This window comes from Thalassophryne amazonica, chromosome 18, assembly GCF_902500255.1.
Source record: "Thalassophryne amazonica chromosome 18, fThaAma1.1, whole genome shotgun sequence".
NCBI classification, from domain to species: Eukaryota; Metazoa; Chordata; class Actinopteri; order Batrachoidiformes; family Batrachoididae; genus Thalassophryne; species Thalassophryne amazonica.
In genome coordinates, this window is record NC_047120.1 from 57,343,791 (window position 1) to 57,356,166 (window position 12,376).

The 12,376-nt window shown below is 39.3% G+C and overlaps 1 protein-coding gene across 1 annotated transcript; it reads left to right on the forward strand.

Moving 5' to 3' along the window:
- The first annotated feature begins 7,491 nt into the window (after positions 1-7,491).
- Positions 7,492-12,055, forward strand: pyyb (peptide YYb). Its single transcript, XM_034193986.1, has 4 exons — positions 7,492-7,528; positions 7,615-7,802; positions 9,868-9,948; positions 11,982-12,055. Exons 2-4 carry the CDS (start codon positions 7,615-7,617, stop codon positions 12,004-12,006), a joined length of 294 nt encoding a protein of 97 aa, XP_034049877.1. The 5' UTR covers positions 7,492-7,528; the 3' UTR covers positions 12,007-12,055.
- Positions 12,056-12,376: the final 321 nt, after the last annotated feature.

Here is a 12,376-nt window from a genome sequence, read left to right on the forward strand (position 1 = left end):
CATTTGTGTAATGAACCATTCCCTGATTGCTCCTCAAGGTCACATCGTCGGCTCTGATTCCTGTGGTGGGTTTTAATTGGGAAACTAGTTTTATTACTTTATACCGAGACAACTAATGACAACATCGACCAGCCTGGTGGGTTAAAGCCACAAAAAAGTGCCTTTGTGGCCATAAATCATAAAACTGAGCCAAACAAAAAACATTGTCTGCAGCTTCCAAAGTAAAGTAAAATAAATAAGTGAAATGCAATAAAATCTAGGTTAGAGTTTAGAGGCTGTTTCAAATTACTTCCATCCCTGTTGTTTGGTTGGCCTCTTTTTTCGTGTATCTATATTATAATAGCCAAGTGGCCTCTGTGTGTGTGCGTATGGCTTCAATCGCAGAGAAACTGGGGAGAGCTGACATTTGCCGTTTGGTTTTCATGGCCCATGGCCATGGCCCACATGAATGCTGTGAAAATGGAAAACTGAGAGGACAAATATTTTTGGAAAAATTTGCGATTTTAACTAACCAGTAAACAATGGATTTTGTGCTCCAATGCACTATGGGAGTTTAGGGTTTTAAATGTTATTGTGGTTCATTATAGTTTAACAGTGTTGTTAGCGTTATTGATTTATTGTGTTTTGTAGTTCAATTGGTTAATCAGTTTAGTTAAAGGTCATGTTGCCGTTACCATGAGTGAGTTAAGTGTCATGTTGCCGGTACCATGAATGAAAACTGTACTGCGTTCGATGCATTCCGCCACCACCTCTGTTTGTGCCTAAAAAGAAGCACCTGCTTGTGGAAGAATGCAGAAAAGACAAAATCCTGTCTGTGTGTGTGTGTATATGTATAACTTTGATCACAGACAAACTGTGAGAGTTGACATTTGCTTATGTATTTTGGGTCAAGAATGAATGTTGCGAAAACGGAACATTGATAGGGCTAATATTTTTGGAGAAACTACAGATATTAACTAATATTGCTAATTACATTCTGGACTAACACGCTGTTCCAGCAGCAGGTGGTAAATCATCTTTATATTAAAAGCATAAGTGTACCTGTGCATGATTTTATTTAGTAAGTTCAATGTAAGTACATAATATGATAATAATAATAATTTAATAATAAATATGTTAAAAATACATGGATGACACAAGAAAATTAAAACACGTATACATTGTTGACAAAATAGAAATAATAATAAAACAATAATAATAATGATAATAATAATAATAGTGTGAATGTGATAAGAACCTAAACAATTTCTAAATACATTAAGACAGTAAATTAACATTAAAAATTATGTAATTAACAGCAAAAAATAAAGGGTCAAGTTCTTCTAAAAACTGTACTCACACTCTATTCCAAATCATTATAGAAACTTTGTACAATTTGATACCACCCTTGAAAAATGTCAGCTACCTTTTTTATAAATGCTACCCAGTCTAGAGCCCGTGGATCCCCACGGGCAACACACTAGTTGGTTTAGAATTGTCCAACTACGTTTCAGTAAATAAAGCAAGTTTTTCATTAACTGAAGGGTTGTAGGGTTGATACCTGATTGCAGCAATGTGTCGAAGAGTCCTGGTCGGACTAAGGCCACAGTGAACGGATACATATGATCAACTTAATGATTAAAACTGGTGGAGTTTTTCAAAGTATCACCATGAACTGATATTGGGATAGCAGCATACCATTAAAAAAAAACATTAATTAATTAATGATTAAAAGTTATTTGTGGCCCCGTGCTTTTACGGATGGAGGAGAAACTGAGGTATTCAAAACAGACATCACAGAATGACAAAAGGAACAATAAAAATCAACTGCCTTTGTGTGCAAACAGACAGAAAGCATTTAACACACACACACACACACACTGCGAAGTGATCACTGCTCCTGCAAGGTAAAGTGCACGTCGTGAAGTGCACAGCAGACCATGAAGATAGGAGATAAACAGAAGCCACCGCAAGGCTCATAATGTGACCAATTACATCAGACTCTGCTTCACCCCTTGAGACTTGAAAGATATTTGTGTGTGTGAGTGAGTGTGAGATCAGTCTAAACAGCCTCTCTGAGGCGAGACAATTTGGAAAGACAAGATGTGTGATAATGAGCATAATAAATGTTGAATACTATGACTGGTGGCTGCCAAACAGTCTACACCCGCTGTACCAGTGGTCTCAACCTAGTGGCCCGAGGGCTACATAAGGCCTGTCGGGTTACGCATGGTTGATCATTTGATTGCGTGTGAGACTAGAAAAGTATATGATATTACCCTTCTTGTTTTATAGTTCTGTACAATAAATCTCTTCTGTGCACGACAGCGTCCGCGTTGTCTACAGGACGGAGACAGACAGGCGGCCACTTCTTGATAGTTGTGTTGGTTTTAGTTTATGCATTGAAGATGATGATGACATGTGAAATGGAGTGACTAATGCTCACATCATTTCCTCACACAATTTATTACTCACTAATGATTCACAGGATCATATCACACACACACACACACACACACACACACACACACACACACACACACACACACACACACACACACACACACACACACACACACACATTTAACTGCCGCAATGGAACACAGTTGTGCAATTTTACAGCTTTGTAATAAATATGTAACATTGTTAGTACCACTTGAGGTGGCCAATCAACATTTACAGTCCAGCCTCACATTATTTGTCTGATGATCAACATTCCAAAAAGGTACAGTGTGGATTATTTATGAGTTAATGTTTTGGAGTTATGGAGCAAAAACAGCAAAAAGTGGTGAGAAAGGTCAATTTCAGTTTGCACAGGGGTCAAAGGTTAAAGCTGAACGGCCTTTCAAATTTAAAAAAACCTGACAATTTAGTTTCTACCAACATTCAATTTTGCATTTTCCATTTTGGTGAAAACTGATGTACATTATTGGTTGAGCTAATAAGATTCTAAAAAGGAATAGTTTCACCATGTGTTGTGCTGAGGTATCACATTACGGGGTCACATATGTCGCATGTCCAGTGTTGCCACAGTTACTTTGAAAAAGTAATCCAATTACTGATTACTCCTTGAAAAAGTAACTTAGTTACTTTACTGATATTCAATTGTAAAAGTAACTAAGTTAGATTACTAGTTATTTTTTTAGTTACTTTTCCCAGCTGCCGACAACAACCCTCTGCCACCTCAACATGACAATGATACTTGTTTAGCCAAAACTCGCTTTATAGTCACCCTTTCTTGACTTCAATGAAAATAAATACTTGTTTTATAAAAAGTAAAATAAAGACCTCTTTCCTGACCTCATATTTAACTGTTGACAGCACTGTAACAGTAAAACTTGCAATTTCTAACCTACATTATTTATAAATGTAACTATTAAATTCTTTGTAACATTTTTCTAACATTTAAATTCTCTCTAAACATTTTACTTGTCGAAATTATTATTATTATAAGTAGTATTAGTAGCTGTAGTAAAAAAAGGCTTCAAAACTGGTCTGATTGGGGAGGGGCCCAGAGAAAACTACAGAGTCCGACATTGTTTTTGCAAAGTTACACACCGATTTAATGTTAATTTTAGTGACCTCCGATTGCCGTAACCGGGTGTCATTACTGCCGACGTGAATTACAATCTTACCAAATTTACGCTTAGCCTTAGCCAGCAGTTTCAAATTTCCTTCAATGTCGCCTGCTCTGGCCCCCGGAAGACAATTGACTATGGTTGCTGGTGTCGCTAACTTCACATTTCGCAAAACAGAGTCGCCAATAACCAGAGTTTGATCCTCGGTGGGTGTGTCGTCGAGTGGGGAAAAACGGTTAGAGATGTGAACGGGTTGGCGGTGTACACGGGGCTTCTGTTTAGGGCTACGCTTCCTCCTCACAGTCACCCAGTCAGCCTGCTTTCCCGGCTGCTCGGGATCTGCCAGGGGGTAACTAATGGCGGCTAAGCTACCTTGGTCCGCACCGACTACAGGGGCCTGGCTAGCTGTAGAATTTTCCACGGTGCGGAGCCAAGTCTCCAATTCGCCCAGCCTGGCCTCCAAAGCTACGAATAAGCTACACTTATTACAAGTACCGTTACTGCTAAAGGAGGCCGAGGAATAACTAAACATTTCACACCCAGAGCAGAAAAGTGCGGGAGAGACAGGAGAAGCCGCCATGCTAAATCGGCTAAGAGCTAGTAGCTACGCTAAGCTAGCGGATTCCTAAAAACACGCAAAGTGAATAATGTGTAAATAATTTAGAGGTGATTCAGCAGAAGGAGTGCTTTAGTTAAGGCACGTAAAGATTACACTGGGAAACAAATCGTAATCTAGATAACTAGATCAATCTAACTACGCAGATTAAACAGCTAACAGATACAGAAAAACACCGCTGTGCTCCGGAACAGGAAGTGATACAATACCGCAGTGAGAGCCAATGGGGTACTCAGATCAAAGCAGTTTCAGTCTTTTGTTCATGGTAATGAGTCATTCACGTCATCAGCAGAGTCGTCAAGGGAGCCATCAGGAGAGGGACAGCTGCCCTGTCATTAGGAGGGTGCTAACTAGAGCACAATAGGTGCTAATTAGAGCTATTGTTTAGTCATTAGCCTATAGCAGTCTGCCTCTCGGTAGGAGGGGTCTGGTTAGGTTTAAAACTCTAGCTTTTGTGACTTCTTGATTATTCTTCTCTACAAGAGTCAAAACAGAAGTCAGACCACCAGAGCAAGAATTTTAGCTGAGGAAGCTTCTGCGATTTGAAGCGAAACGTCCTCGCGTCAAGCAACCCAGTCCAGTCGAAGATTCAAGCTTCTCTACTAAAGATTAACGCGTTAGATTACTCATTACTAAAAAAAAGTGGTCAGATTAAAGTAAAGTTAAGTTAAAGTAACGTGTTACCGGCATCACTGCACATGTCATAGAATCCAATGGAGGTCGAGCTTGTTTGATCTTCACTTTAGAGACCAAACATTCAACACAATCAAAACTATTACATTTATTAATCCTACCAGCTCAACCAATAATTTGCACCACTTTTTACCAAAATTGGAACAACTTTATCTATGGCCCCTGTACAAACTGAAACTGACCTTTGTCACCATTTTTGCTGTTTTTCCCCATAACTCCAAACCATTCAGTCATAGATAGTCCAACCTATACCTTTTTGGAATCTTGATGATCAGACAGATAATATGGCATATGTTTCAATACAACTGCACTATTTTTTAATTTTGACCTCCCAGTTAATACTTCGACCTCAACTGGGATGGCTGTCATCCATATTTGTGTACGCCATAGCATACTGAGGCTGGATTGTAAGTCTTGTTTAGCAATCTTACGTAAGTGGTGTTGATTGGGCAAAAAATGCCTTCTGGCTCATGGACTATTATGCTTCAGTGTCAGTAAAAGAGTCATATCCAAGACGAATGAGCAGTAGTGTCAATGAGCAATTTTTATGCACACGCCCAACAAAGTTAAAGTGCAACCATTATTATTCCTCCCATCCATCGAAGCATTCAAGCACAATCTATAAACCTTTCTTTTCAATACGATAACTAAATAACACCTTGTCTGACTGAAACTATTTCTTGATAGTGTATTAAGGGAGAATAAGGGAAAGTTCCTTTAGAAATCAGGGTTCATCCTTCAATGAATATGGCCACCATAGAAATCATCTTGATTTTTGTTTCCACCCAATAACTAAATAACACCTCATCTGATTGAAACCGTTTCTTGGTGGTGTATTAAGGGTAGAGTAGGGGAAGGCTCCTTTGGAAAACAGGATCCTTCATCTAATATGGCCACCATAGGCACCATCTTGATTTTTGTTTCCGCCCAATAACTAAATAACACCTCATCTGATTGAAACTGTTTCTTGGTGGTGTATTAAGGGTAGAGTAGGGGAAGGCTCCTTTGGAAATCGGGATTCATCTTTCAACGAATATGGCTGCCATAGGCATCATCTTGATTTTTGTTTCCACCCAATAACTAAATAACACCTCATCTGATTGAAACTGTTTCTTGGTGGTGTATTAAGGGAGAGTAGGGGAAGGTTCCTTTGGAAAACAGGGTTCATCCTTCATCTAATATGGCCACCATAGGCACCATCTTGATTTTTGTTTCCGCCCAATAACTAAATAACACCTCATCTGATTGAAACTGTTTCTTGGTGGTGTATTAAGGGTAGAGTAGGGGAAGGCTCCTTTGGAAATCGGGATTCATCTTTCAACGAATATGGCTGCCATAGGCATCATCTTGATTTTTGTTTCCACCCAATAACTAAATAACACCTCATCTGATTGAAACTGTTTCTTGGTGGTGTATTAAGGGAGAGTAGGGGAAGGTTCCTTTGGAAAACAGGGTTCATCCTTCATCTAATATGGCCACCATAGGCACCATCTTGATTTTTGTTTCCGCCCAATAACTAAATAACACCTCATCTGATTGAAACTGTTTCTTGGTGGTGTATTAAGGGTAGAGTAGGGGAAGGCTCCTTTGGAAATCGGGATTCATCTTTCAACGAATATGGCTGCCATAGGCATCATCTTGATTTTTGTTTCCACCCAATAACTAAATAACACCTCATCTGATTGAAACTGTTTCTTGGTGGTGTATTAAGGGAGAGTAGGGGAAGGTTCCTTTGGAAAACAGGGTTCATCCTTCATCTAATATGGCCACCATAGGCACCATCTTGATTTTTGTTTCCGCCCAATAACTAAATAACACCTCATCTGATTGAAACTGTTTCTTGGTGGTGTATTAAGGGAGAATAAGAGAAAGTTTGTTTGGAAAACAGGGTTCATCCTTCATCTAATATGGCCACCATAGGCATCATTTTGATTTTTGTTTCTGCACAATAACTAACAAAGGCCTCGTCTGATTGAACACATTTCTAGGTGGTGTATTGGGGGAGGATAGAGGAACGGTCCTTCTGAAAATGAAGCCCAATACATCAGATACCAACTGTAAAGCAACAATCCGTTGTTATACAAATAGACCATTTCCCATCTTTTAAACACCTATTGTTCACTATAGAAATAATTTCCAGACTTCATTATCACCTCTACTATTAAACCAGACACCAACTTAACATACATGTGGAGTGGGGCCATGGGATGCACTTTGTGTTCCTTTTGTTAATTCGCAGTTTGAGTATTTCTGATACAAAAACAAATTTTTCCTGCTGCGCTGTCCGTGGTGCTGAATGGAACACCTGCAAAGTAATCCTTTCAGAGTGTTTCACAAAAGAACACAAGCACCACGGGGGCCAAACAGATGTTTAACATTATAACAGTACACAGCAAATTTAAAAACATATTAAATGATGGTCTTTATGCAACCGGACACATTGCACACACACACTCAGGAAGTCCCGCTTTGGAAGCAGCAGAGTGTTGTGCACCATCTGCTGCAGAGATAAGAACTGTGATGCTGCTGGAGGCAGCAGCAAGAGGTGTGGTTAAGCGGTACCCAGAGCGCATCAGGTATCCGTTCCATGCTATATAATCCACTGAGAGGAGCAGAGAGGAGCAAGACGGGTGACCACGACTGGAGGAATCTCTTGAGAAAGGTACTTTTTCCTGCAGGGTGGACGTTTTGGTCGACTAATTCATTTGAACAAATTGAACTCAAACCTCCCAAATTTCTCCTCCGCAGATGGCCAACCTGCACAGACACTGGATGATGCTCGCCATGCTCGTGGTGTGCCTGCTGCTGTGTTGGAGTGACTTTGTGGATGCCTACCCGCCACAGCCGGAGACCCCGGGGGGCAAAGCCACCCCGGAAGACTGGGCCAAATACAACACAGCAGTCAGGCATTACCTCAACCTCATCACCAGGCAGAGGTGGGTCAGGTTTACCAAACTTAGTCAAGTTTATCAAAGGTGGAGTTGCTTGTCTTTTTGTCATTTTAATACATATGAACAAGGTAAGAATTAAAATCAAAAATAATAGTGATCACCTGCAAAAAATTGTTGCGGAAGATACTTTAAAAATAGTGTAATTGGAGATCAAGACTTTCACATATTTGCTTAAAGGTATAGTGCCACTGGATTTTTTAAGATTTAAGTCATAAAAAGAATTTTTTTGGCACCACTATAATTTTATTCCTTAGCATTTAGATAAAGGATTAAAGGATTCAATATGATATTGCCAATATGATCAAAATTCATAATGGCTTGGGGAAATAAAAAATAGAATTTCAACCCCAGAGGTGGAGAAATTCAAGGAATCAGATGCTATGACCAACATTTGGAAGTGATTTACAAGAAGTCTTATGAATGTTAACGTAAGATGGGTCACAGATAATCTCAAAACTCCTCCTGTAGTTAGTCTGCATGACGGCGATGAAGGAAAATATGATATTCACTATGGAATTTCCTCCTGGATAAATATGTCTTCATTAAAATAAGCTGTAATTTTGCAACATGTTTTAAAAATAAACCTACATTTTAATGCTTGGATTTTGGTAGAAAATAAATTTTCTCAGTTTTGTGAAATTTGAAAGGCCCTATAGCTTTAAAATATCTGACCAGCCTGTGCGTGAACAACCGGTCCAGCCATCTGTAACAAGACAGGGATCAAGACAATATAAGAATCATTTTGCCGGTTTCCTATCTGAAAACAATTTAAAATTTTTCAGGCCCTGGTCAAAAGTTCAGCTCTTGTTCCATAACTCACAGACCATGTTTGGCTCATTATATTTATGCATTGCTTTGCTTGTTATGAAAAATAATGAGGTTGTGCACTGGGGTCTGGTTTTCCTCAGGCTGTTGGGTAAAATTTTAACTGATAGCCTCTAATTTCTCCGCTGTGACCCCTCATTCATCATCAGTGTTTAATTTGTAGAAGGTCTTCTGCACATTTAGGCTCCGACAGTCCTCCTGCATCATAAAGATGATCAATTACATACTTCTGATTGATAAATGTGGCACAGAGTTAAACATATTGCAAACATGTCCTGGAATTCCTCCATTCCTCCAAGTTTATCCTCCTACAATATTAATAATAAAATTAGGAATGGCATAATACCACTTTTTCATATCTGATACAATACAGACACATTTCACATGTTTTAATTTGTTTATGCCATTTCAAATACAAACAAAAAAAAAATAAAAATACAAAAAATACAAAGACATACAAAATATAAAAATGTCAAAAATGATCTTCCTCAAACTCAAACTGAATGCAAATCTGTACAACTCCATATCAATTATTTAAAAATATAAAAGCTAAGATGCTGGGTTGCATAAATAATGGGCCCCTTTGGTATAATACCTGTAAATAATCAGTTTTATTACCAGTTTTCTTCAGACAAGTCAGGGGAAGGATACATGAACATTTCCAAGTCACTGAATATGTCTTGGACTTTATTTACATCAGTTATGAAGAAATACAAACAGTATGGCACTCTGGTAAATTTGTGTGGAGTGGACAGTTCTGAAAAACTGAGTGTGCAAGAAGGAGAAGAGTGAGGAAAGCCACCAAGACACCCAGACAACCCAGAAAACGTTACAGGCTTCTGTGGCTGTGATTGGAGAAACTGTGCACAGTGCATGTTTTACCTTTTGTATCACCAGTTACACAGCTTCCTGATGAAGCAGTTTAGAGGAGGATTTTCTTAAAAAGAAGACCTGAAAGTTCAGCTACAATTTGCCAGAAGGTACATGTGAGATAAAAGCGTACATTTGATGTTGAGGTGAAATAAAATCCTTGTTCCATCCTCAGTAATACATTTTGCTTTTCTGTTTTTGTGTTGATACAGTCTCACGTGTAATTAAAGACCTTTGACATGTGGTTTCACTGCACAAGTCGTGCATCACATCAAGTCGTGCTCCTTCAGATGACGAAGTTAAAGGCTGCTCAGACGTTGCAGCTCGTTGTCTTATTATCATTTTCTTCCTCCAGGTATGGGAAGAGGTCAAATCCTGAGCAGGCGGCGGGCTGGTTGCTGTTTGGGGCCAATTCAAACCAGGATGCCGAACCTCGGTGAGGAGGAACATAATACCTGAGTCAATTTCAATTCATTCATTCATTCATCTTCTACCGCTTAGTCCAATTAAGGGTCGCGGGGGGCTGGAGCCTATCCCAGCAGTCATAAAGTGCGAGGCAGGGTACACCCTGGATAGGACGCCAGTCTGTCGCAGGGCCACAAATAGACAAACAAGCACAGACACACCCACACACACCTACGGACAATTTAAAGACTCAAATCCACCTAACCCGCATGTCCTTGGATGTGGGAGGAAACTGGAGCACCCGGAGGAAACCCAGGCACACACAGGGAGAACATGCAAACTCCACACAGAAAGGCCACGGGAATTGAACCCACGACCTTCTCGCTGTGAGGCAACAGTGCTAACCACTAATCCACCGTGCTGCCCTCAATTTCAATTATTTTTTTCAATTTATTTTCATTTATATAGCACCAAATCACAACAGAGTTGCCTCAAGGCGCTTCACACAAGTAAGGTCTAACCTTATCAACCCCCAAAGCAGCAGTGGTAAGGAAAAACTCCCTCTGAGGAAGAAACCTCAAGCAGACCAGACTCAAAGGGGTGACCTGCTGCATGAGCCATGCTACAGACAAAGTCATTTGGATTTTTGAGGTTTCACACTGATTTAGTGAGAAATCCAAAGTTATGGCCCAAAGATGTCTGAGCACATTAAATAATAATTTTTCAGGGACCCAGAGGCAGGATGTGACCCCAGGGATTCAACTTCTTTTAAATGAGTGATTCTCCCTATGTTCACCACTAAAATCCTTCAGAGAACTAAGAGCACTTGTTTGTCCTCTTCTTGCCGTAAATAAGATTTCAAATATTTTGAGTAATATTTGAGTAATTTGCAGTTAATGACACAAATCCTTAAATAAAGTCTACCGATGTTTTATTTTCCAGTTCAAGTCTCAAAGATTACACTTAACATTGTACATTTTTGAAATGGTTCATACGTCAACAAACGTGTTAAATCATGTGCCCTAAATCAGGTGCCATAAATCAGGTGTTAAAGTTTATAGTTAATTAGTTTATATGTGCCATGGCAATGTTCTTAATATTTGAGACACTATGACTTGCAGTGCAGTTAACTGAACATCTAAGAAGTCTGTACTCCAGTATTTCCATTGAGGGAAATTCCACTATTTTTAAAAATTTGTATGTTAGTACCATTAGCTCTAATTAGCAGGTATCCATAGCTTGGTGGTGTTAGCTACACTGATAGTGGCACAGTTGTTGAGCTAATAGGCTGGTGTGAGATTTTAATATCCGATTTAAATTTGTATTTATATTTGCAAACTGTTTTTTTTTTCTTTCACTCTTGATACTCTGTGTGCTTCTTACCCTTTGTGCTGCTATACAGTGCTGCCAGAACCTCAATTTCCCTGAGGGAGTCTTCGAAAGGGATCAACAAAGTTCTATGTAATCTAATCTAATCTAATCTAATCTAATCCAAACCACCCATTATAAGAACCACCGGCTCATCTGCAAACATACGCATTAACCAAACATCCAAACCAAGGCTAACCTGTTCGCCTGAGCTAATTTGGCAATCTTGAGATAGGTGGACATGTTTGCGCTTCATTTCTCGCACCCAGGTCACACTGTTCTTGTCCAAGGCCCACCCCTTTGCCTATTTATGGGTTGGCTGGGAGTTAGGCGGAGTCAGGCATTGCCAAGATGGTGACACTTAGAGCCAAACCATTTGACCTTCAAACCCGCTCTTCAGGGTGACATCATGGAGGACTTCTGTCCCCAATTTTCTATATAGTAGCTGAGTTTCTACATGCACACACAAGGAATTGTGGGAGTTTGAGGAAGCTTATCATAAAATCCCAACATAGATTTTGCCCAATTTAACCGGTTACAAGGTTAAAACCCTAAATGTAAAAAGATTGCGAAGGTGTTTTTGTTGTCAATGAGCTCCTTCACATTTTCACAATAGAGTCGGTCTGTAAAATGCTTATTTTATAAAATGAAGTAAGTGCTTATTAATCAAACTGTGTTTTTTTTTCCTCTGTGCAGCTTAGAATACAGTGATCAGTGGTAAAGGACGTCTGTGATAACGGTCCTCAGATCTCCCCGAGACCAACTAACCAACAATCAGAAACCAATGATGTACTTAAAAAGCCGCCTGCACTGACTCTTCATAATTAATATTTAACGTGTGTGTGTAAATCTGTCTGTGTTGTTGACTAAAAAATGTAAATAATTTATATCAAAATCACTTTAGAATAAATAACACCTTGATTAAATGTAAGACATAAACATGTTGTTTGGTCGTCATTCTTTTTTTCTAACCTCTCACATGCACACACTCGTTCTTTTATTACGTTTCATTTGGTTTGCATTGATTTTCTGCTGATTTATCTTTATGGCTGCATATAACCGCAGCATTCCAGATCTTTTATCTGAACCAC